This window comes from Canis lupus, chromosome X (assembly GCF_003254725.2).
Source record: "Canis lupus dingo isolate Sandy chromosome X, ASM325472v2, whole genome shotgun sequence".
Classification (NCBI taxonomy): Eukaryota; Metazoa; Chordata; class Mammalia; order Carnivora; family Canidae; genus Canis; species Canis lupus.
Genome location: NC_064281.1, coordinates 54810791 through 54836209, shown reverse-complemented (window position 1 = coordinate 54836209; position 25419 = coordinate 54810791). Strand labels below are relative to the sequence as shown.

The window sequence follows — 25419 nt, the reverse complement described above, 5'->3', positions numbered from 1 at the left end:
TGGGAACATGCAGAGCCGGCACAGCTTTGGTCAGCAGTGCCATTCAGTAGGCCCTGTGCTGAAAGGAAGAGGACCCTAACAGAATGTCAGCAGGAACCCTTTGGTTTTTTCTTTGAGGGTTATACTTAGCAGGGCCATCTCCTCTCTTACCCTCTCTGCAACTGCCCGCACTGACTGGATGCTGGTCCCATAGAGATTATCATTAAATTGGCCTGCTTCGATGAACTTGTTGTCCTGAATATCCTTCTCCATTTGTTCTCGGGAGACCACAAAGTGGTAGTCTTGTCCATCCACCTCATTATCACGTCGAGGCCGAGTGGTATCTGAAGGAAGAGACGAGATGCTATATGGCCCAAGGACAATGACTTGCCCCAGGCCAAAAGAGATGATGTGTTCCTCTCTCACCAGGGTCCCAGGGCCACTCCAGTATTTTCCAGGTGAGCATGTGGGGTGGCGAGGAGGGAAGTAGCTTGAAAGAAGTTTTTCTTGCCTACTTCTCTTATAACCACCAGGTCTCACACACAGGGAGCTATCTGCTTTACACTGGTATAAAGGTATAGTTTCCTAGGCCGTAACCTGGCAGAAGATGCCAAATGTGGGACAGGAGCCAGCAAACCTAACAAGCTGTCCACAGGGCTAGGCCAACACTACTTGGACTGGGCCCCCAGTAGTCCAATTCTCCCTGACCCTCCTCACTTAAACTTTTCTCCAAGGGAGGCAGCAGGCCAACCTGATGGCTTAGGCCTCTCAACCCCATCAGCCTTGTGAAAATCTACTGCTGCCTAATCTCTTCCAGAGCGTTACATACACCCTTGTTCCCAGAGAACCCTAGAACCTGCCCCAGACCCCTTCCGTAAGACATCAGAGTAATAGTTCCCAGGGCACTAAGGCCTCCCTTCCAAAACCTTCCTGGGCTCTTACGCGGCACACAGGATCCAAATTTATGTGGGAACTCCGATATCAGGTCATCGTTGACTCTGTCCTTCATTGGGCCCAGGATGATCACAGGTCTTGCATAGTGAACTGGACAAAGAGAGCATGGAGGTCATGAGCAAGGCCTCCCACCAGACAGCCTGTTCTACCTCCAAGTCTGCCTAGAGCACTGAGGCTCTGGAGCTGCCACTTAGGGCAGTGTCCACAGCCATTCTCTGGCTTTTAAATACAAAGACATCAAAGGGCCTTTAATTGGAAAATATCTAAATCCAAGGCAAGTCTGAAATCAGAAGCAATCTGTTCTCCCAACAGATTCGGGAGAAATCTCTGCATGGGCACCAGCAGCTAAGCAAGGTTTTTTCTAAGGAGCCACTACAGGGAGGGACTGGGACCTTTGTTTAGGCAATGGTCACAGCCACTGAAACTGACCCTTGCCATCTTTGTAAACCTGTCCTATCCTCTAGAAGGCATCTTGGCAGCAACAAAGGTAGAGTGAGGGGTGCACACTGGGTTTCCTTCCCCTTTTTCTTTTTTTTTTTAAGATTTTATTTATTTACTTGAGAGACAGGTGAGAGAGAGCATGAGCAGGGATGGGGGGTAGGCAGAGGGAGAAGCAAGCTCCCTGCTGAGCAGAGAGCACGACATGGGGCTCGATCCCAGGATGACCCGAGCCGAAGGCAGACGCTTAACTGACTGAGCCATGCAGGCGCCCCTCTTCCTCCTTTTCTCTAACACTAGGAAGGCATAGAAGAGAAGAAGATGCCCAGGGGCCAGATGTGCAATAAGCCAATGAGTAGGATGTGCCTTCCTACTCCCTCATGTTCTTCCCTCTATTGATGCCACCAACCCCAGTGTTGGGCCCCATGACCACGAGACTAGCTTGAAGGCAAGACTCTCAGACGGCGGCTTACTTTCTTGCCGTGTCACTGGCTCATATGACAAAATTGCATCCTCTTGTCCTTCTGCAACAAAAAAGGGAGACATGTTAGCACTTTATAATCTGCCTATGTCCTGGTCCCCCTACAACATCCACCTCACCCCACCTCTGCCAGAAAACAGCCTTGTCAAGTGGTACTTATTACCACCTGCCATGTGGCCCTATCTGCTACAAATTGGCAAGAAAGCATAGAAGCCCTTCACCACCCCTGGAACAGGAGTCAGGAGTCCTCTCATCCAGCAAAATATAGCTGACCAAAGAGACAAGACCCAGAAGCCGTGAAGCCTCCACCAAAAACCACCCCAATTTCTCAGGAACCGTTCTTACAGGTAACTGTCAACTATGCTCAACTACCCTCTTGCTTCGGTAAGAACCATGGGGAAGCTTTAACTCGTTGAGAAACACTGCCCATGTCCCCTAATCTGTAGGCAGGGGAGTCAGAGTACTCATGCAGGCCCCCCAAGTTGCAGACTGACTTTGCCCTTTTAAGGGTTTACCTATGCGCCCCCCTACACTGGAAGAAATATCCAAAGGACTCAAGGCTGGGCTAAGGTCCCCAGTGCCCTTTATGAGCAATGCTGAGCCCTGCTCTCTCCTCATGGTAGAGCTCCATATATCCTAACAATTGTTAACTTTTCCTAAAATAGTCACCAAACCACTTGGTTCTGGGTGCCTGGAGGTCCCAAGTGGCTGATGGCAGTGCTGGGGAAGGCAGTATTTGCATCAAGTCCCAGGATGTTTGCTCACAGGCTTCCTCTGAGCCTAAGACCCGTGGGCAGATTATATAAGACCTCTAGCCACAGTTTGCCAGAGGCCAGTGCTCCCAATGTTCGTGGGGTTCCAAATGTGGCTTCTGTGGCTTGATCACGGGATCTCTGGAGGAGAACTGGGCAGTTACCTGATCACTTAACCCAGCAAAAAGACAAAAGACACCGAGGCTTAACCCAGGAGGTCCAAGAGACCTGGAAAGGCAATTCAGGACAATATCCCACAGGAGCCATTTGTTGGTCTCTAAGCAAGTCTGTAAAAATGGCAGCATTTACAGCCCAGGATGCCCATGGCAGGGATTTACTTACTGGCAGCTCACCCTTCCCAGGGCCCCAGGGACAGCTTTAAGCCAGGTCCTGACCCGAAGTGCAGGCCTTATACTCTCCTTTAATTCATGGCCCAAACCCCACCCATAAGGACAAAATGGCCACAGCATTTCCAGGATCTCAAAGTGTACGTGGCTAAAAGAAGCACTAGCCTCTGAACAGATATGGCAGCCATGCAACAGTGGAATGAGGATGGCTGGGACACGTAGTGGAGCCACACAACATGGGGGAGAATGACACACACTTACTGGAACTGCTTTCGCTGTCACTGGTGTTGGATGTCACTCCCTCTGCAAGCCAACAAGAAAGAAGACTCCGATTCAGAACACACCACTGAGAGGTCACACGCGGCACAAAACTCAAATCCTCTAGGAGGCAAGACACTGAGCTGCCACCGAGTCAGGCCACAAGAGGCCTGCCACATCCAGGCTACCAAGTGGGAGGCAGAGCTCCAACCTTGAGCCCCTGGCCACCTCATTCTTGTCCCCAGAGCCCTCTCAGTCTGCCAAATCCCTCCCTATATGCTACAAGCCTTCCATCCTTTGGCAGCATCCTCTTCGTCTGAATCCAGAGAACTGACTTGGATGGTTTCCAAATCCTATCTCAAAACACATCTCCCAAGACTAACAATAGGAAAGGAAAGGCAGTGACAGTGGCAAAGAGAAGTCCAGGGACCAGGCTGCTCTTGAATCTCCTCCCCAGGCAGAGCCCCTGAAGTACAGAGTTGGGCAGTGCTCCAGAACTAAGAGGCTAACCACTGGCTGGGTTGGAGCTGTCAACAGGGAGATGCTCTGACAGTTCAGTAGGACCAACAACCCTCCTGCCACCACTATCACGTAGCCTCCTTCTCCTCGCTTGGCCTAGTGGTGAGGGAAGATGCTCCTCTGTCCACATTAAGACAGACATGTCAAAACACAGAAACAATGGACACAGAACACTTGTAGGCCAAGACAGCCATCCTGTCTCAGACCACTGTGCCTACCCTCATCGAAGTGTGGGCACAGCAGCCACACTCAAAGGAGGCACAAGGTACTGTGTGGCCCAAACAAAGCTCACCACTCCCAAGACGACAGGCAAATGAAGATGAAGCACAAACACAACTATGGACAGAGACACTGCTCGTTTCAGCCAAGATGACACTGCTCCAGACTGTGATATGCTGTGGCCCCCGTAGGAAGAACTGGATGAGTCGCTGCCCAAGGCTGGTTCCTGACCCTCTGAGGAAGCTCCTTTACCTTCACGCCTTTATTACTTATTGAAGGAGAGTATACACTGACAGAACCTGCCTGCCACAGCCATGTGTATGTGCCCCTCTGTGCACGAGGGAGGTGCTGCTAAGATGCTGTCATCATGGTCCCTTCATATTTCACTCTAGAATTATTTTCCAGAGAGGAGAGGTCAGAGTTTTCCCTAGCTAAGGCACTAAATATATATATGGTCCATAAATGCTGCTGAGACCCCCCCTGCCCCAACCAGCTTAGACCCTTAGAGATGTTCCATGGAAAGCCAGCCCATGGCTGTTTCCTGAGGCCCCTGAACCTGCTGGGATGTCCCAGATGCACAATGGGTAAAGGGCTTCACAGTACTCTTGCCTTTAGTTAGACTGAAACAGCTCATTCCTAAGCACAATTCTTTAGTGCTGTGTCACTGGGAGAAGCAGCCAACCAGCAGGCACCCCTCACCTCAATAATAGGCTAGAGATGAGCTGAGTGGTCATCCCTGGGGAGGTGCTTCTTGCCCACCTCATTTCTGAGGCAGGGCGCCAGGATGGCTCCCCACCCCTTCAAGGTACAAAAGGGAAACACAGACATGAATGATGGGCTTTTATCAGGGTGCCAGTGATCCAGAGCGAAAGTTGTGACATTCAGAGTCACTTGTTCCACTTCCTGCTGTGGTGTCAGAGTTCTCACAACACTGTCCTCCCCTCCCCCTTGCCCTCACCCACATTCCCTACACCCCCAACCCCAGCATCTCCACTCATGCCAGAAATACAGTTAGTGGTGTGTAAGTTTGACTTACTCAGATTCTTTGCTCCATAATAATCGTCACTTAACCCAGGGAAGTCCTGATTTCACAGACAGGAAGGACAAAGTGAGAGGGAGGGAGGGAGGGAGGGAGGGAGGGAGGGAAAGAATTGGGACAAAAGAGAAAATAGAGAAAAAAAGACAAGGGGAAGGAAGAATAGAGAGCCAGGTGAGCATTAGTGACAGGAGTATGAAATACTGTGAAGCCCTATAATCATAGTGGGGTTAAGAACGTTGCTATAGAAAGAATGCCCCGGGTCGGACAAGATCCCTGTGCTTCATACTGCCCGACTTGCTGCTGGAGAGCCTCAGAGTGGACTACCTTTCTGAGGTGGTCTATAGTCTATAGCCTGACAGGACAGGACAGGCGACTTTCTAAGGCTTAGAGTCCCTGCTTTGGTTGACTTTGTAGTTGCAGAGCCCCGGTCTCTGGCTCTGCCCCTGTAATCACCATTTCCCTGAGGGAGCACAAGAGAGCTAGCAGAATCACCATCATCCCAAGGAGCTTTTGCCTAGTACTGACTCTGTCCAAACCCTTCAGGGAAAGCTTCACGTAGTCTCAGCTGTGGCCTTCAAAGCTGACCGGAGTTGTGCAGACCACAGGGGATGAGATCAGCTTCTGGAGAATCAGCACTAGGCAAGTTTCAATTCTCACCCGACAGGCAACCCCTGACCCTCAGAGCTGGGCCATGCAACAGCGAACCCTCCTCAGGCTAGATCCAGCACAGAGGTTCCGGGGCTGATCCACTGAACTGTGGTGACCTCACATCAGACCCTTTCTTATTGCTCACGAGCAGAACCAACTGCACATGGTGCTTCTTCCTGTGCTACCCAGGATTATGACCCATAACCCTCCATTTGGAGGAAGGTACCCTTGGATCTACTAGCTATCGCTCCAGGTGGCAAGACCTGCGTAGACCATGACCACGAATCCGGCCGGCCTAGACAAAGTCAGTCTCCTATCAGTCCCAACAGCCCAGGACCCCAAGGCCTCTCTTTGTGAGGCAGGAGAGGAGAGGTTTACAATTCACCACGAGCCATATGAGAAGTATTTCACCACTTTGACCTGGTGTGTAAGGTTAGGGTCAGCAGTTCATTTCTGAGGCATACGGTAGAATACAAATATTTCTCAGGATTATATTGGTTCTTAAAAGTCCATTTAGCCTAGCTTCTGGCCTTTTCTACTGTTTACTGTTGTTCAATAAATTTTTATTTAGACAATGTTGAGTAATCCCCCTTGCACATCAATTCCTTTAAGCAGGAAGGATTTTATTTTGAAGGCTGGCTCTGGAATCACTCTGGGATGACAGTGAGCCTATTGGAGCTGTGTGGGCATCCAGGGTGCATATGCACATGCATGTAATTCAAGAAGCAGGTCCAACTCCAGGTGTCCAGGGAAGAAAAGGCTCTTCTCTTAACGTAGATGAGTAAAGTTAGGGAAAGAAATCACAGGAGGAAGAAGCCAGGAGAGCAACTCGGAGTCCCTAGACCTGGTTCTCTTGAAAAACCATTCTTCTAAACCTGACACTGTGGCTGAAAACTGCTCATCACTCCCACAGGAGAGCTTCACCGGACCCCCAACGTCAGTGCCAGGGGAGTCCTGGTAGGCCAGCTTTGCAACCAGTTGGTCCTTAGAACTTCCAACATTCTTTCAGAGTGAGCAGCTGGATAAGAGAGACCCAATATCTCCCTGTGCAGGCCAATTTCTATGCTGACTCCGCAAATAAGCAAGTATGCACGCGCACACATGCACACATGAACAGATGGACAGGGACACACACACACACACACACACACACACTTTCCCCCATCTTCTCATTAGGGGAGGTGCAAATGAGGAAGAGAGGGTGGGGCTGTGGGCAGTCTGCTCTCTGTACCCTGCTGCTACTTACGTTCCTGTATGCTGCTCTCCTGGGCCATGTTTTCTTTGCTCTTGTAAAATGGAAACTTTCGAGAGAGGCGGAAACTCTTTTTACGTTTCGTTTTGATCGACTGTGAAAGAACATGAAGATGGAGGGGAAGGACAGAAGAAAAAAAAAACAGAACAATGGATTTTAAAGCATGCAAGAAAAACTAAAATGGAGACAATGGTGAGCTAAATAAAAGACCATCTCTCACAAATGGAGTCTATGAGATTAAATGAAAGTTGATGTAGGAGGAAATTATGTTTACAGGAAAATGTTGTAGGGATGTTAGAGGTTTCTACCTAATCCAGACTCACAGCACTCATTGGCACTTTCTAAAGGACAAAGGTCACTGTAGCCTCCTGGACACATCCCTAAGGTGCCACTGATACACACAGAGTCATCTACTCCGTGTCTCTCTTACCTCTACTGCTCCAAAAGCTCTTTGGCCTACAAAGCTCATAGAAGAAAAGGGGTGAATGACTGAGCCCTCATGCCTTGTTGGTCTGAGGGGTGGTCAGAGCTCTGAGGCTGGCCTTCCTTGCTGGATAACAAGGCCAGGTTCTGTTCAGGGTCTCCACAGCTCTGACAGGGTCTGCGGCCAGGGAGATACCCACAAGTGGCTTCATGTGCCCAGAACAAGTCAGCCTTCCAGACAGTCGAACTCCAACACATCTTCAAGAGTCAGTAACCCAGAGGGAAGGAGTACAGACAGGACACAGAGTTTGAGTGCCCTCTCCCTGCTTTCTGAAAAGCAGTCAGTGTTCTGATAGGACAGAGCCAGCCCCCTGAAAAAGAGATATTCTGTTGTGCTCCCCAGTTCTCTTATCCAGCAGACAGACTCCAAGCTTCTTACTCCTCTTCTCATATTGGCTGACTTCCTTGGGGATCCCTACTTACCCTGTTAGACTCCATCATCCCCGTCCTGGCATGGAACTTCACGGTTTTCAATCGAGCTCTTTCTTTCTTTTCCACCCTGTTTTGGAGTCAGAAAGAAGTCCTGTTACTTACTGCCAGTGCATGGTCTCAGCAGCCACTTTTTGGCTCACTGAGTCATAACCATGTCTTAAGCACCAACTCTGTAACAGAGGAATAATAAAGCACATTCATTGCTCTCAAGCAACTTATAGTATAATAGGTAAAAAAGAAATCAATACCAGGAAGAGGGCAAGGAAGACCTCAAGAGCATGACAACTCACCTCTTTTTACTGGGGATCACACCGATTTGCTCACTTTCTCCATGTGGGGTCACCAATCTTGCCTGCCACCACTCATCATCAGATGCATTAATGACATGCAGAATGTCACCATAGGAGAAGCTGAGCCCCTGGCTTGGCAGGCAGCTGTCCCGAGTTCGATCATAATCAAACAGGGCCCTGAAATGCACAGCGAAAGATGAAGTCCTCATCCTAACCCTAAATGCCAGGAGTCTGACTCTCCTGGAAGGACGGCAGAGGACGGCCAATGCAGATAGTCAGCACAGACCTACCAGCCCCAGAACAGACCAGAGGGAATTCTCCAGGAGATTGCATCCTTCGTTCGGCCTCGATGTCGTAGATACGTGCCTTTTCTCAAAGAAACATCCCACTCTCCCAAGAAGGGGAATAAGAGAATCTCTTTCATGAACCCCACGGTCTCTAAGCTTCTAGACATAAGGTGGAAGTCCAAAGGAGAACATACTCAACAGTCTTCCCCCTCACCCACATCCTAAGGAAGCAAGTTGGGTCTACCAAAAGGCTTTCTCAGTTTATAAACATATCTTCAAAAGGTAGTTGAAGGCAGAACATAAAAATGTTAACTACAGCCTCAAACAATGAATGGTAAATGCTGCAGAGACACAAAACAGAAAAGGACCCTGTGTCCTGGGACAACTAAGGAAAAAGCAAAGACTGACATTCATCCACACAATGATAAAGTTGAAAAGGACCCTACAAAGAAGTCTCTTCATTCAGTCTTTCAGTCTCTCACTCTTACGTAGAGGGAGAGGGGGGCTCAGGGAAGAATAATGTGACCCAGATCACATACCTATCTAGGTATGTGAGGCCTAGGATGGAGGCCAGCTCCTCTGACAAGACATGCAGAGTAGAGTGCTAAAGGAGAAAGTGGGAAAAGGTGGGCTTGAGGAAGAGGAGGAGCCCAACCTGGCTGCCACTGGGAGTCCTAGGAAATGAGGTTAGAAATAAAGGCCTGGGGCAAATTTTGGAAGGTCCTGAATATATCTGATCCACTGGCCCCTGAAACTTGAGAGTAGGAAATTGACATGTCAAAAGAGCCTTAGGAACGTGAATCCACCCTCACATGTAACAGGGTAATCATGGAGTGGGATGGGTGGATTTGAAGGTAAATTTAAACCAAAACTACAAACTCAAAGGATCCACCACTGACTCTGGCTCCAGTGAAGCTGGCTCTTCACAACTAGCTTCTAGCTTCAGGAAACAAACTCACCTATATGAAAGTCTACTTTTCTCAAACACTGGATCTCACTGCGAATTGGTGATTTCGGTGAGAAGTTTGGATTTTTCTACTCGAGATCTAGGGTCTGACTCTTTTTTATATTCTCTGTTAGCACTTTTGTACACACAGCCCAGTGCATTTCCAGAACTAGTTCCAAGATTTAGAATTCTCCCCGTGGTGTGGTAGTCTGTGGCTCAGCTGCAAAGTAAAACACACTATTTCCCCATGTGCAGCCCCAAATGAAATACAAAATGTAGTAAAACTGTGCAGAGTGAAATACCCATCTACTTTTTAAACTTCTTGAAACAGAATTCCTAAAAAATCAGTATCAGGGGCGCCTGGGTGGCTTAGTCGGTCAAGCACCTGCCCCCGGCTCAGGTCACAGTCCCGGTGTCCTGGGATCAAACCCTGCATCGGGCTCCCTGCTCAGTGCGGAGTCTGCATCTCCCTCTCCCTCTGCTGCTCTTCCTGGTTGTGCTCTCTCTCTCTACCAAATCAATAAATAAAATCTTAAAAAAATAAATCACTATCAGATTATTTGACAATGAAAATACCCAAACTCTGACACAAAGCCCTTTATCTTCCTCAATTTATGCACTCGAAGCAGTAAGGAGGGTGGCTGAGGCCAGCAGATCAAGGAAGCACTCTGCCCAAGAGGTTCTTCCCTGGTTCTGTGTGACAGGATCAAATTGGAATGCATTTACCCTGCATTCGAAACGAAGTTTCCTAAAGCATGTTCCTACGAAGATGTGCAAGGTGAAGACCTTCTAAGTGACCATGAGAAACACTAAATGGCATTCTGGGCTTCACAGATTAAAACAAATATAGTCAAGAAAAGAAAAGAACTTGGATTAAGCACAAATTAGTTTGGGGAGGGAAGAAGGAAGATGTTAAAATAAATGAGAAGAGATTAGGATGAGGCTGTAGGACACTAGAGAGCTTACCGGTGAAAATTCAGAGACAACCCCACAGAACCATATCTGACCTTTGCCAACAGCAGTAAGAAGCTGGAGCACATATGATAAAGTTGATATAGACGTGTTTTCTGGATGTCAGGAATCCAATTATTGGTAATTTTTTAAACACCTGAGGTTAAAATAAAACTAATGTGCCAATTCACTTCCAAGAGGAATTTCAGAAACCTTACCATATGAAACCTTACCATATTAAAACACATATACCGCGAGCTAAGTAAAAACAGTAAGTGTGGATCCAAGTCACCAAGAATGCCAGCAGTGAGCACTGCACACTAGAGTGGCACCGTCTGCTTTGTTTTTACCCACAGGCACATGTTCCTTTTACTACTTTACTTCAAAAAATGTAAGTCAATATAAAAAGAAACTGCTTTCATATATTTTTGCTGTTTCTTTTTCTTTTCTGACACCTTTCTAAATAACTGCTGCTTGTTGCTATGTGTTGCATCACCTTTAAAAAAACATTTTAGACATTATATATTGGTTTTCTTTTTTTAATGTATATTTATTTTTTATTGGAGTTTGATTTGCCAACATATAGTATAACACCCAGTGCTCATCCCATTGAAAGATGAATATATATTGGTTTTCAATAGCACTCACCTATCCTTTTGACCCTGTCCTCCCAATTTAGTTATATCACATTTCGAGGATAAGCAATATTTATTTTTACATTATGATGTAAATAGTTTCCTTGGATGACTACCCCTACCTTCCTATAAGGTTTTTCTATGGCTTCTTTCCTCCCAGAAATACTGAATTTTTCATCTGATTAGTTTTTTACATCCTTATCATTTCATAGCTCCATTATTTAACACAGGCAGGGTTATTTAGATTTACTATCTCTTTTTGCTATAGCCAAAATATTTGGAAGCATTCTCCTCTATAGAGCCAGAAAAGCGAAGAATAGGAAAAGGATTAATTTTTTGCATGTTATTATAGTGTTTGAGATTTTATACTATTCATATGCATTAATTTCATCAAAAAATTATATCAATAAGTTCATTATGGAATATTTGAAACACAAAGTCTAAACAGAAAAATCACATTGAATATAACTCAGAACCATTCTTCATACTGTTGTGTTACTGTATAATATTCTGTAATAAATACACAAAAAAACAGATTTCACTGAGATGGAAACACGGTGTGTAGGTACAATTTAGCAACCTTAGTGGTCACTTGAAATTGTATCATTAATATTTCCTATACCATTAACTAGTCATCAAAACTAATATATATTTTTTATTTTAAAGATTTTAATTTATTTATTCATGAGAGACACAGAGAGAGAGAGGCAGAGACACAGGCAGAGGGAGAAGCAGGCTCCATGCAGGGAGCCTGACATGGGACTTGATCCTGGGTCTCCAGGATCACATCCTAGGGCTGAAGGTGGCACTAAACTGCTGAACCACCAGGGCTGCCCAAAACTAATATTTTTAAAGATGATATAATATTCTATTCTTAAGGATAGTCATTAATTAAACAAGTATTTTTGAACATCTAATATGCTCAGGCACTCTTCTGAGCACTTGAGAGAAAAAAAGAGAAAGAAAGCATCTGACTTAAGTCATTTACTTCTGGTAAAGAACATGTTTGGCTCTAAGTTCCATGGCAAACAAGGCAAAAAAGGGGCTATCTCCCAATAAAAGTGATCCCCAAGTCTATCTGGATTTTCTTTGATGAATCTGTGGATGAGGGACAGTGAACAACAGAATAAACAATGTTTTTAAACTATGATTTTGTTAAAGACATAGCAGCACATTTGAATTTGAAATAAAAGAAAAAGGATTTGAAGCTCTGAACTAAAATAACATCATTTTCAGCTGAGAATGTAAAATGAATGAACAAGAATTTACTTTTCTCGGGATGCCCACCCAGGTTGCTCAACGGTTGGGTGCCCACCTTCAGCTCAGGTCGTGATCCCGGGATCCGGGATCATGTCCTGCATCGGGCTCCCTGAGGGGAGCCTGCTTCTCCCTCTGCCTGTGTCTCTCGTGAATGAATGAATGAATGAATAAATAAATAAATAAATAAATAAATAAATAAATAAATAAATATTTTTAAAAAAGAATTTACTTTTCCTTCAATCAGAACTACAAATGGAAGAAGAGCTTGGCAGGACATTAGAGCCTCAGAGGTCTCAAAGTTTCTTTCCAGCTCTAGCATTTCATGAGTATAAGTCTTTCCTATGTCTTCTCTACCAGGTTAAATATGCCCAGTTCCCTCACCAGTCGACTCTTCCACAGTCGTGATGGTGATTTCTTCTCCAAATCCACAATGGGGATTTTCTCTAAATCCACTTTTTCTCTTTTCCTGCTGAAATTTTATTTGACTATGAGCTAAAAAACTTCCTCAGAGATGACAGAAAGCAGGCCCAGAGGTGCATAGGGCCTCCCTCATCTAGAGTTGTGTGGTAGACAACTCTCACACCTTTGTTCCTTTATTTAAACATTCACTTTGTCTACTTTGTGTGGGGCACTGTGTTTGACACATGGGAGACCCAGAAGCAAAAGAAGTCCTGGCCTTGCAGAGTACACTGGCTGAGTATGTTGTAGTGAGAGGCACAAATGCAAGATAAGCCAAGGCCTAAAAGCATTCAGAGGGAACATAGGTCACACCCAGTTTGGGGAAGCTATAAGGAGGGGTTGACTTTTGAACTGGCCCTCAGTGAAGGTTCAGGATTTCAACAGGGAGATGGGGAGACGCCCTTCTGGCTAGAAAGAACCACGTGAGCAAAGGCTTAGAGGCAAGTAACCCAGGGTGTGCAGCAGGGTCAGCAGCACCATTATTTGGCGGCAGTGCAAGGCACTCAGTCTACAGTCCAGCTAAGGAGTCTGGCATTCACTTAGTAGGCCTTGTGAGACCGATTTCATGGTCTCAGCTTGTCATTAGCATGCTAAACTTGCACGTGAAGGTATAATTGAAAGAGAACAAGGGTGCCTGGCTGCCTCAGTCGGTAAAACGCATGACTCTTGATCTCAGGGTTGTGAGTTCAAGCCCCACGTTAGGCATAGAGCTTACTTAAAAAAAATAATAAGAAAAAAAAAAACTAAGAACAGGCTGAGTAGTAAAGTCAAACCACCTTTCAAATGATATATATTTCATGTAATCAGAAAAAAAAAGTATTAAATTAGACCTTAATGAATTTTGGGAGCACCTGGGCGGCACAATCAGTGAAGCATCTAACTCCTGATTTTGGCTCAGGTCATGAGCTCAGGGTTGTGAGATCGAGCCCCGAGTTAGCCTCTGCGCGGAGTACAGAGTCCGCTTCAATTTCTCTCTCCCTTTGCCCCTCTCGCCACTCTCTCTCTCTCTCTCTCTCTCTCTCTCTCTAAAATAAATAAATAAATCTTTAAAAAATGTAAATTTATTTTGAAAAAATATCAACTGCCTACTTGAGATCTTTAAGAACCATGCTTAACTGTGGCCATCTAGCAGTGACAATCTCTCTTAGGAACAGCCTGGAACCTAAAAGTGACAGGGACTGGCTAATGCCTCAGGTTGGAACTAGTAAGAGGATGAAGGAGCACCTTTCTCCACAGCATGGATATATTCTCCTATCTACTACCCCTTTTAATCCTTAGGGCAAGCACTAAAGAAAGTCAAGGTAGATACCATACTGTCCCTTTTAAATCAGATTGAACCACTGTCCCAAAACTGAAATCCTACACATGCAAGGCCCAAATGACATAGAAACAAAACTTTTCACCCTCTGACTCAAAAAGAATGAGCAGAAAAAGAAGAAAGAATAAAAGAAAGCAATACTTATTTGTCTCCAGACACCTAAAACCACATTTAACCACTCTGGTACCTTGGTCCCACCCTGTGTATATGAGTTTATTGACAAGATGGTGTATTGGGAGACTAGAAGCCTCAGAAACCTCTTATTATTTCTGGGTCTAGATAAAAAGCATTTCATGAAAGCCTCCGACTTGAGGACTGGTCAGTTCAGAGGGAAGCACTATGTCAAGAGAGAACAAAGCTTGTGGAAATATTACCATCTAAAGCCTAAGATCACAGTAAATGGTCTACATTAAAAGATTATTCTTCAACCCTGAATATGCTCCTCCTTGGTTATGGCCATACACCTCTGTGAAGCAAGGGAAAAGCCAGATCCTGGGTTTTCCTGCAACTTCTCAGACATGGCCAGGCAAGAAAAACACCAATTTCTCTTAAAAGCAGGGCAGAGACTGGCCCAGAGAAAAGCGAAAGTGGGCAATGAAGCAGCCTTCTGGAGCCAAGTCACACCAGCATGAAAAGCAGATGCTCGCTTCCCAGGGTCTGCAGGTTGGAGTTCCCGAGCTGAAGCTTTAAATGGAGCTGCCTATCTTCCTAAGGAGAAAACACTGCCAAAGGTCTTGAAAGATATGTTGTGTAAATGGTGACCTTTCAAACAGTATCCCCTAAGAGCTGTGTGTACCTGCCCACATAATACACGTGCTCTGGGGGACTTTGCCTAATCTTCCCTTCAGCTGGGACCTCACTGCCAGACTGGAAAGCAGGAAGATAATCAGCTCAAAGTAAACAGATTACCAGGCCAAAGTCTCTGCAGTTCAGATCCTAAATTGTGAGGTTTGGGTCTAAAAGATCCAGATAAATCAGAAGCACCTGGTATAGCCACCTTGAAGTCTTGGTGAACAGGAATGCAAAGAAAATGGCAAATACCCGGGAAACTGGTCAGGCAGGTTTCTCAAAACAAAGTAAACAAGAGCACTCCAGCACTTCAGCCTCAAAGACATGTGGCTGCTCCTGCTGCACTGACCTAGCAGGGCTCCAGCCATCTGTGTGGCCCGGGGTGGGGGTAGGGTGGGGGGGCTTTGCCAGTCCCCTCTCACCCTCATCAGCATCCCAGAGGCCCAGCCCAAGTTCCACCCTTCTCTGTGACCCTGCCCATTCCAAATTTCTTTCTTCCAAATTCATACTATGTATTTAGCAATGACCTTTCTTAATGTTTTCTACTTATGGCTATTTAACTCTTGTAGTTTTAAAATCTTTCATAGTATATCACCAAGGGGGAAGCCCTTTGAGGACTAAGGCCATGTCTGATGCTCACGAATGCTGGAGGAGATCAGGTTGGGGAAGCAGGGCACCAAATACCCTCCCAGTTACTCTCCAGTTGCTATCACTCAGAGAGTTTGCCCACTGCACTTCCCTCCCATATCAGTCAGGGTCTAAGACATTGCTTTCTTCCTTTGGTCAGTGTTCTGAGCTGTATGTTTGTGTTCCACCAAATTCATACATCAAGGTCCTAACCCTCAAGGTGATAGTATTTGGAGATGGAGCTCTTGGGAGGTAATTCGGTTTGGACGAGGTCATAATGGAAATAGTTCCCCTATGAGAAGAGGAAAAAATAAGATCTCTTTCTCTCTCCTTGCACATACCCAGGAAAGGCCAGGTGAGGACAGAGCAAGAAGGTGGCCATCTACAAGCCAGGAAAGTTGGAGGGGGTTGGTGCTCACCAGAACCTGAACCTGCTGGCACCTAGATCTTGGACTTCCAAATATCTAGAACTGTGAGAAATAAATGTCTGTTCTTTAAGCCACCCAGTGTATGGTACTCTGCTATAGCAGCCTGAGCTATAGAAAGTACCAGATAAAAGGCACATATTATTTGAAAATCAGCAGCTCATCCCTTTCCTGGTCCATATGAAGCACGCACCAAGAGCCATAAAGCAACAGTCACTCATCAGCTCTTGATCTTACTGCGAGAATTAAAATTGTGAGCAGCTTCTGAAAAGCAACCTAAAAGCCCAAACTTGAGTACTCAGGTCGACATAAGGTGGGTCATCACAAGAGGCACAAGTGCAGCTGACATCAAGTCACGTCTTCCAGGTACTCTTTGCAGAAGGGAACATGGAGAACAAGGAAGGGCATTGTTCTCCTTAGTTTACTTCAAAGTTTCAGGCCTTAAAAGTCAATTATGACATTAGAGGGGCAGTCAAGGACCGATTGCCCCACAATATGTGAACATTTGGGGTCACAGCACCTGTTGGGCCATCTGAGGGGATTAGGAGCCCAGGTCCAGGACTGCTGTTTGGGGAATATACTCTAGCAACAGGCAGTTAGAGAATCAATGATACAGTACACTCTGCCCCACCCTCAGGTAGCCCTGAACACTACAGAAATTGCTGTTGCATTTGGAGATGTTTATTATTGTCACCCCCAAATTCTGTCAGATAGTGAAGCCTGCCAAAATCACCTCACTGGCATTTTAACCCATATTGAAACTCATTAATGAACAAGGCAAAGTCAGGCTCTCCTAGGCACCACCCTGGGCTCTAAGCACAAGACAGATTAATGTCTGCTCCTTGACAAGAAGTAGCATTCTCCAGCCTTCTTTGATGACCAAACCAATATTTCTTATATGCTTTCTGGAATGCAGACTACAGATGCCCCAACATGATTTCCTTCCTAGAATGGGAAGAAGACTGAGATGGTAGATGACCAACCAGGAGGCCAGGGCTTCCCTGATGGTATCCTGTGGCTGTGAAGAACATACCCAGCCTAGCCGGAAGAGACTTGCAAAACCTATTTCTGCAAATATACTACTGAGCCTCTTGGCAACCTTTGGAGGACAAGGTCTTTGATTCATTCATTCAAGAAATAAATGAAAAAACATCTAAGTTTAGAACTTGGAGGTCCCTGGAAGTCTCACCTACCCAGTGTCTTTTTTGTACTACCTTCACATCAGAATTACCTGAGTTAAACACCCAATCACCCTGACCCTGAGCAAGAGGCTCAAGAGAGGCATATTTCTGTGGACTTTTCCAGTATGGAAGGCAAATTCACTAGCATAGCAAAAGCCCTGGAGTGGGCAGAAAGATGGCCTCTGCTCATCCTTCCTATACTGTTTAAGAGCTGAGTCTAGTCTGGTGAAGGGTGGGGAAGGCCCTGTGCTTTCCTACCTTCCACGTGGTAGCAGCTAATGTAAGTGTAATGTTCAGTTGCTAAAGTGAAACGGAAATAAATACCTATTGTGACAAACAAGTGGTTATTCCCGAGCGTTTTGACTGCTTGTTAAAAACATACATTTCAATAAATAAATAAATAAATAAATAAATAAATAAATAAATAAAAAATAAAAACATACATTTCCCCAAACCCAATGAAGCTAAATAGATAAAAAGAGGAGCCCGGGGATCTGTATTTTTACTAGCATGCCAGCTGATTCCGATCAGCAAGTTTGGGAAATGTTGAAAGAACCATGCTCTATGGTCAGAACAACTGGGCTGAAATTCCAGTTTTGGAACTTCAAGGCTGTCTAAAGTCTCTGTTTTCTCATCTGTAAAATGAGAATAATGTCTACTTTGCAGTATTATTTAAAGGATTTTAACTACAACTGAAAGAGAATAACAAAGGCCCTAATGCATAGATGTCACCTGTTTCCCTTTATCCTGAAGACATCATGGAACTGCTGAAAACTTCTGATTAGATTATGTCCAGATTGTTGCTTTAGCTTCAAGCCTCTCTGGTAACATCCTGGCATGGGGGTGCCCAGCCTCTTCTGTAACATCTCCAGTAACAAAATATCAAATTTACTACCTCCGGACGCAGTTCATTCTGTTTTCAGACAGTCTTAATCATTAGGTCTTTCTTCCTTCTGTTGAGATGAGATCTGCCTTAGGTGACAGAACAAATCTAATCCCTTTTCCACATGATAGGTTGATGCAATTAACTTAGATATAAGGAAATTGAGGAGCAGCAGGTGCATGTGTGTTATGAGGGGGTTTCAATTTTGAGCAACGCCGCTTGTTTTGAGGCACTGGGAGTGCAGTTCATGCACATGTCCAGCACGTAGTTGATATGCAGGTCTGGAGTTCACCAAAGGGATCAAGGATGTCATTTATACAAGAGGATCTGAATCTGAAAATAAATGACTATAATTTAGGGGGCAGAGCTAATAAAAGACATTGAGGAATGGTTAGCAAGGTAGGAAGAGAGCTTTTAAAGAAGCAAGTGGGTAATTCGTGGTAATAAATATAGTGAAGAGGTCAGACCAATGGCAAAGAATCGGTGAACCAGTCACTGAATTTGATGACTAAGAAATCATTGTGGATCCCTGACAGAGTTGGGCTTCTGCTCCTCTGGAGCCTTCCGGAGTTGCTTGGAACCCCACCACCATGCTGAAAAGCAGATGCACACTTCCTTTCCTACTGAAAGAGAGGTGATCTGAAGACATAGCAGGAGCAAGCACAGATGACTCCAACATTTCCCAAACTGGATTTAAGACAGGCTTCTCCAAATAAGGCTCCCATGCTCCTATCTTTTGGTGAACCTCTGCCTAGTACAGTCCCTCCCCTGGATATGAATCACAGCACTCTATTTTCCTCTGTTCAATACTGCATTTGCCCAACTTACTGAACCACTGATTTTGCACACACAATACTTATTAACATCATGAGGAACTAGTGTTTCCTGGCATATAATTTGGCACATGTGGTGAGCAAAAGAGAGAACAGTTTAAGGTGCTATTGGTATCAAAGGGATTTTTTTTTCTTTTTAAGAATGGAAGAAACTCGGGCAGCCCTGGTGGCTCAGAGGTTTGGCGCTGCCTTTAGCCCAGGGTGTGATCCTGGAGACCCGGGATCGAGTCCCACATCAGGCTCCCTGCATGGAGCCTGCTTCTCCCTCTGCCTGTGTCTCTGCCTCTCTCTCTCTCTCTCTCTCTCTCTCTCTGTCTCTCATGAATAAATAAATAAAAATCTTTAAATAAAAAAAGAATGGAAGAAATTCGAATATGTTTACATGCTAATGAAAAGGAACAAAGTGTAGAATGAAAGAATGCCAAACAGGCACGAAAGAAACAGAGCAAGCCAGGCTCTGATAGAAAGGTTAGGTTAGAAAAAGACCTCACACCTCACTGCTTTGGCCATAAAACACTTCCCTTGACTAAGTCTAGTGATCACAAATGTTCATTATTCTAAAGCATACTTACTTTCCTCAGAGGACACTGATGTTATCTAGATGAGGTTAAGGGCAGATTATATAAACCATAGAAACTGATTCACTAGAACAGAGCAGAGTTTCTACCCTCCTACCAGAGTTAGACACAATGTATCCCTTTCCCAGGGCTAGAGAAGGGTGTTCCAGGTCTTTTAGGTCTTCCAGGTCAGGAGCTAATGCCCCACTTCTATTACCCAGGCAGGGAGAGCTCTAGCACAGGATAGGTGGAGAGAGGAAATCTAAAAATAAAGCTCTCCGAAGAAACTGTCTTGCCTAAAGAGCAACTTCCCACGCACACTGGAGTGCCACATCTGCGGGGGCTGGCAGCACGGGAACGGAACAATCCTGACCAAGTCACAGAAGTATTACCCTTTCGCTGGGGGCAACAGCACATTTCTGCTTCCCCCATCAGTGTCCCAGTGTCTAGGCTACAGACCCAGAGCAAGGGCTTTGTGACAGAAAACAGGAGACCGAAAAGATCACCAGAAACTAGTCCAGCCTTCCTCTAGCTCAGGTAGCCCTGAACATTACAGAAATTGCTGTTGCATTTGGAGATGTTTATTATTGTCACCCCTAAATTCTGTCAGATAGTGAAGCCCGCCAAAATCACCTCACTGGCATTTTAACCCACTAGGAGGTAAGCACAGCAAATGTGAAGAAAGCTGCTCTCAACAAACAAGTAGTTAAGGGGTCATTTTTCAAAAAAGAACCATGAAGGGTTCTAGTGGGCTTCAGACTCAAAGCTGGGCTCCCTCGGCTCCACTCCCTCCCTAAGGCCAGGGACTACCAACTGAGAGAAAAGAAAATCAACACTGTGAGACAAACTGCAATGAGCATTTATATCCACTGGCTATCTTCAAGTCAAACCCCAAAGGCAGAACAGCAGTTCCATTGCCAGGCAATTAATGTAGCCTTCCCTCCTAACCCCCCAGCAGGTATCAGAGGCCACTAGAGAACATTCACCCCAAGAGTGTAATACAACCCCACACCTAAGCATTAAACACACACACACACACACACACACACACACACAAAGCTGTCTTTGGGTCAGGGGAGTAATCCCACCACTAAGGATTTTAACCTTGGAGAGATACCATGTACTTGCACCATACTGTTTGGAGTTTTGCCAAGAAGCTAGGGCAGGAAGAAGAAAACTATTCTTACTTCTACAAGGAGTTCATAGTGTTCACTTAGCAGTCCAACTCCCCAAGAGGTTTGTACTTTTGACCTGACAAAGTATTATAATGTGTCAAAAGTTCAACCTTGGACAGTACTGCAGAATAGCTTTCAGCAGCAATACAGTCAATGCTATATATCCGTTCCTTCCACCCACCCTTCCTGGGGACCATACACCATCCCATCCCATCATATCCCAGGATTCAGATACAACAGACTAGCACAGCAGAGAGGAAGAAAACACCATTTTTTAAAAAGACTCAGAAGCAGCAACCTGTCAGTTATTTGGTCTCTTACAAGACCCTGTACCGGAACACAGTGATAGTGATATGCTCAGATACAAATGCTGATGTCTACTGCATATGTGGAAGGGGGGTATGCCAAGTTTTCCCCTCAAATCACAGATTGCAAGCAAAGTACTCTGAACATTTGAGTGCTATTTGAATGCTGACTAGCAACAATCACCCAGCAGTCTTTCACAATTAGAGCAAACTGAAATTTTCTCATACTGAGTCATTCATGAGCAAAGAGGAAGAAGCCAGCTCACAGAAGAGAGAGACACTGACCATAAAGTACACAACCTGAGCATACAGTGCAAAATGCTGCTTTAGTACTGGGAGTACACACTCCCTACCCCACTAGTTAAACAGGAAGGGCTGTGTTGGCACAGAGCTCTCCTCAGGCAGCACAAGGCCTGGTGCTCAGAATTGTGACTTACCTGACATACAAAGACCTCTTCTCACTTGTTCGGAGGGATCCAGACCCAGAGCTCATGCTGCTGTTCATCATTTGTTCTCGCAAGTCATGTATCTTTGATTCAAAACGACTGTACTCTGTCAGGGAGACAAGGGAAAAGACAGGAAAAGAATGAACCCAAGGAACTGCACCAAGCCTGTGTGCCAGTGGCTAGAGAGCCAGAAGGACACTGGGCTTTTTCAAAGCAGCCAGAGTCAGTGCAGTCAATCTTTGCTTTGATAAGCAGAGTCCCTCCTCCAAGCACAGACAGACATCTTTCCACTCCCAGACTAATAGAAGGAAGAAACATACCTGAAAAAGGAGTAACATTTGGATATATCAAATGGAAAAAAGCTTTTATCTGCCTTGAAATTTCACTGGTCCTTGAAAAAACAATTGGAGAGAGGTTCCAGTGCAGCCTTCATAAATCTTTAGAGCAGGCACTAAGGCCCAAGGAGAGCAGATGGGAAAAGAGACTTTCCCAAAAAAGTGGATGGCAGAGAACAGATGGCCCTGAGACACGGTGGAGGGGCTGGAAAGGGCCTGAGGCTATTATACTACTGTTAGGAAAGGAAGATGATTTGTTTCTAGATGACTTTTTTTTTTTTTTTATTTTGGAGGGGGAGACTGGAACCCAGTACACAAAGGTAAAAACAAACCTCACAATCAGATGAGAAGATCACATCTTCCAAGTTATTTCCCTTTTAACAAACAGGATCTTTGGCTTCAGTAACAAACATTAAAACAGAAATTCTCCCAAACCGGTAAGTCGGCTGTCACCTTTCTCCTCCAAAATCATCTAGTTCATGGGGTTCTAAGTCCATATGCCCAGCTTTATAGCCCACTAACACCATCACAACAGCCTTGAAACAGCCTTATCACTCTGGAAAGGCAACTCCAGGTTTACACCCAACTTAAGAAAACCTGATAGAGGAAAATTATTCTAGCTCTACAATTACTATAAAAGTTTTTTTTTTTTTAAATAGGGGTCCTTTGCTGTGACATTTTCCTAGTACATTTCCTGGTACATGATATTTACATTTGTCCCCCCCCAACACACAACAATTTTTAAGATCTATAATTGCTGCATAAAATGGGATATATCTAAAGCACATGCTGTAGAAATAGTAGAAAATAGTCCTACCTCATTATGAAAAGATTTCAAAGGAAGACAAAATTTATAGTAGGGGTTGAAGGTTGTGGAACTGCTTTAAAAAAACAAACCTATTTCCAGGGAAAAAGAATTCCACAAAAGCATTTTCATGTACCAAGTGGGCTGGCAAGAAGCATCCCCATCTAGTCTGTATGATTCTACAGGCAGAAAACAAAACACCTGTTCCAACACCTGACACTACCATTCCCTCCCTCAGAAAGCAACCTGACCTTCAGCTAGGTATAAAGGGAAAGGCTAAAAAGCCTTAAGGGGAGGGAATGGAGTTCTAACTCACACAAATATCCTCAATAAAGTTTATTTTTGTTCACTCTGGTACCAATGAAGCCAACTGGTTAAATTCATGTGTTCTTTCATTCATCATGCACCAGTGTTATGATTTGTCCTCATTACCTACTCCCATTCCTGAAATCCTGCAGGAAGCAGTTAAGTCACTGACTCACCCATTAAGTGTTGGAGGGAAAAGACAGCAGCTGGACAGTGTCCCTGTTCTGAGGGTTACAAGGCAACACATCAATATCAATGAGGCGTCGCAATCTAAATGTAGAGGGTGGCAACCGATCTGTCATAGAGGCCCCGGACTGCCCATGAGTGCAGCAGTGGGGCTGTCTACCTCTCTGCCTGCCCAGGGAACTAGCCCTACTCCAGGGCTCAGCCCTCCACCCTGGCCTGCTAGTTGGCTGCTTTCTGGTCCTCCTCTTCACTCACTGGCTAGGAGGAGAAGTTGATGAGACAAAGAGATTTTTGACCAGGCAGCCCTTTCTAATGGGGGAAGATAAAGAAGGCAGAAATAGCCATTGAACCCAGAAAAAAATATACCAAATCTATCCTTAAGCCATTTCCCCCCCTCTCACAACTTGTTTATATATTCCCTTCTTTGGAATTGACTTGCCCGCTGAACTCCAACTTAGCAGCAGATCATGGCAGTTGCTTAGTAACTACATTTCTTAAAAAAAAAAAAAAAAAAACTTTAAAAAACAACCACCAAACCACTATTTCCTCAAAGCTCCTAATCCAAGGTTGATAATGCTGGGCTAGAGGGACCACTTAAAATAGACTACAAAAAGAGAACAAGGCTGTTACTTTAAGGAATCCACTTTCTGTTTTCTATGGGCTACTAAGCTTTCAAGTCTATTAAATTGTGTTTTATTCATTTTTTCCCACTCAGATGATCCCCTCAGAGTTCCAGCTGCTCATCAGTCTCTGGCTTTATTTGTAGAATTATCTAATGTCCACTAGGCACAGAGTAGCTTCTGAATAAATTATTGTTGGGTAAATGAGGAGCAAATTAGAAAACTGTGCCCAAGTTGATGCTTCTGTTCTCAAACTAATAAACATAATGGTTTATTTAACTGATGGCTGCCAGCTTCACTGAGGGCTTGGGAAGGTAGTTATGAAGTATTACCATTCACTTTTATTTCCAAGGTTAACTGTTGGGAGTAATTGGGGTATATGGTTTTTAAACACCCTTATGTGATGTTAAAAACCCACAGTAGGCACCTGATTAACAGACTTTGTTTACAACAAAGAAAAATAATAAATCTAACAAAAAACATTTAGAATAGTCTTTAAGATAGATGGCACCTCATCAGAATACTAGAAAACATCATTTTCCAAGGACAGAAGCTTCACTTAAAAAGCATCTGAATTCTAAGACCTCACGGTCCCTCCTCTTCCACTTATAAATAACTAAGGAAGCCATCGCTAGAAGGCATCTCCTAGGCTGCTCACTGCCTAGTCACTGCCCACCAGACCAGCCTCCAACCCAAAGGGTCCACTTCAAATAGGTTAAAGAAACAACACTAAAAAAAAATAGAAACAACACTTATTAAAGTCTCAAGTCTACTGACCTATGTTTTATTCATTTTCTCCCATTCAGATGAACCCAACCATGTGTGACCCACAAAGATATCCATGGTGAGGTTCCCTTTGCTAATCATGGCGAGAGAAATGAGGGGTGGGGGCACAATCAGACATCATTCCCTGAAACAGGGTTTATCACTGACCACCTGGGGTGCCTCTGAAAGAGCAGGATTTTGGATCCAACCAAGACACACTGACTCAGAATCTATTGAGGGATGCCTGGGTGGCTCAGCAGTTGAGCATCTGCCTTTGACACAGGGCTTGATCCTTGAGTCCCAGGATCAAGTCCCACATTGGGCTTCCTGCATGGAGCCTGCTTCTCCCTCTCCCTATGTCACTGCCTCCCTCTCTCTCCCTCTCTCTCTCTCTCTCTCTCCCTCCCTGTCTCTCATGAATAAATAAATAAAAACTTTAAAAAAATCTATTGAGCAGGCCCAGGAATCTGCAATTTACTAAGCATCAAGGGGATTCTGATGTCCAATAAGGTTTGAAACTGCTGGTCTTGACTTACAAAATTGAGTTTTGTTTTATTAGTTAAGGGGAAAGATAAGGTAAGTATCCTGTAGCATGTATCATATCAGAAGGAAGATAGGGCCAGAGGGCTGGAAAACTCTCAAAAAAAATTGCCAATACAGTTGCAAATCCTGCAGGAAAGGAAAGTGCTAGAGGCCTCTGTCCAATGTGTCTACAAAGAAAGCTGATGAATTTATACTTTATGAGAGGCACATGATTTTTAAAAATCTTTAACTACTTCCTTTAGACATTCCTGTATCACTTCCCCCCCACTACCCAAAAGTAACCTGTTAGTGTTTCTAGCATGTATCCTTCCATGCATATATTGTTTATATACATATACTCACAACTCACACAAAGTCACATAAATCTACTTTTTTCATCCTCTAATAGGTCATGGAAACCCATCCTTGTCAGTACAGAGACCTATTTCATTCTTTTTAATAGCTGCATAGTATTTCACACTATGGATAGACCATAATTTATTCAGTCATATCTCAACTGATGTACATTTAAATTGTTTACAATTTTTAATATCACCACCAATGCTGCACTATGTATTTGTATGGGCATTTCTATAGAATAGACTCAAAGTGAAACTGCAGGGTCAAATTATACACACTCACAAAAACATTTGATTAGCACTACCAAATAGAACCCCAACCTTCTGAAACCTTTCTGACTGGAGGTTGAGGA

At 44.6% G+C, this 25419-nt stretch overlaps 1 protein-coding gene across 8 annotated transcripts in view; it reads right to left on the bottom strand.

Annotated features, from left to right (window-relative positions):
- The window catches only part of DLG3 (discs large MAGUK scaffold protein 3), a 55442-nt gene that overhangs the window by 4612 nt on the left and 25411 nt on the right, over positions 1-25419 (bottom strand). For 4 of the 8 annotated variants that reach the window (XM_025466103.3, XM_025466107.3, XM_049107548.1 and 1 more), the window contains 8 exons: positions 21160-21274; positions 8092-8268; positions 7793-7868; positions 6881-6980; positions 3213-3254; positions 1845-1895; positions 922-1023; positions 151-323 (listed from right to left, as the gene is read on the bottom strand). In XM_025466103.3, the coding sequence (XP_025321888.1) occupies positions 151-323; positions 922-1023; positions 1845-1895; positions 3213-3254; positions 6881-6980; positions 7793-7868; positions 8092-8268; positions 21160-21274 (836 nt within the window). Of the gene's footprint in view, positions 1-150; positions 324-921; positions 1024-1844; positions 1896-3212; positions 3255-4983; positions 5030-6880; positions 6981-7792; positions 7869-8091; positions 8269-21159; positions 21275-21488; positions 21603-25419 lie in introns of those variants that run through there. The other 4 variants (XM_035712130.2, XM_025466105.3, XM_025466104.3 and 1 more) reach the window with 4 other exon arrangements.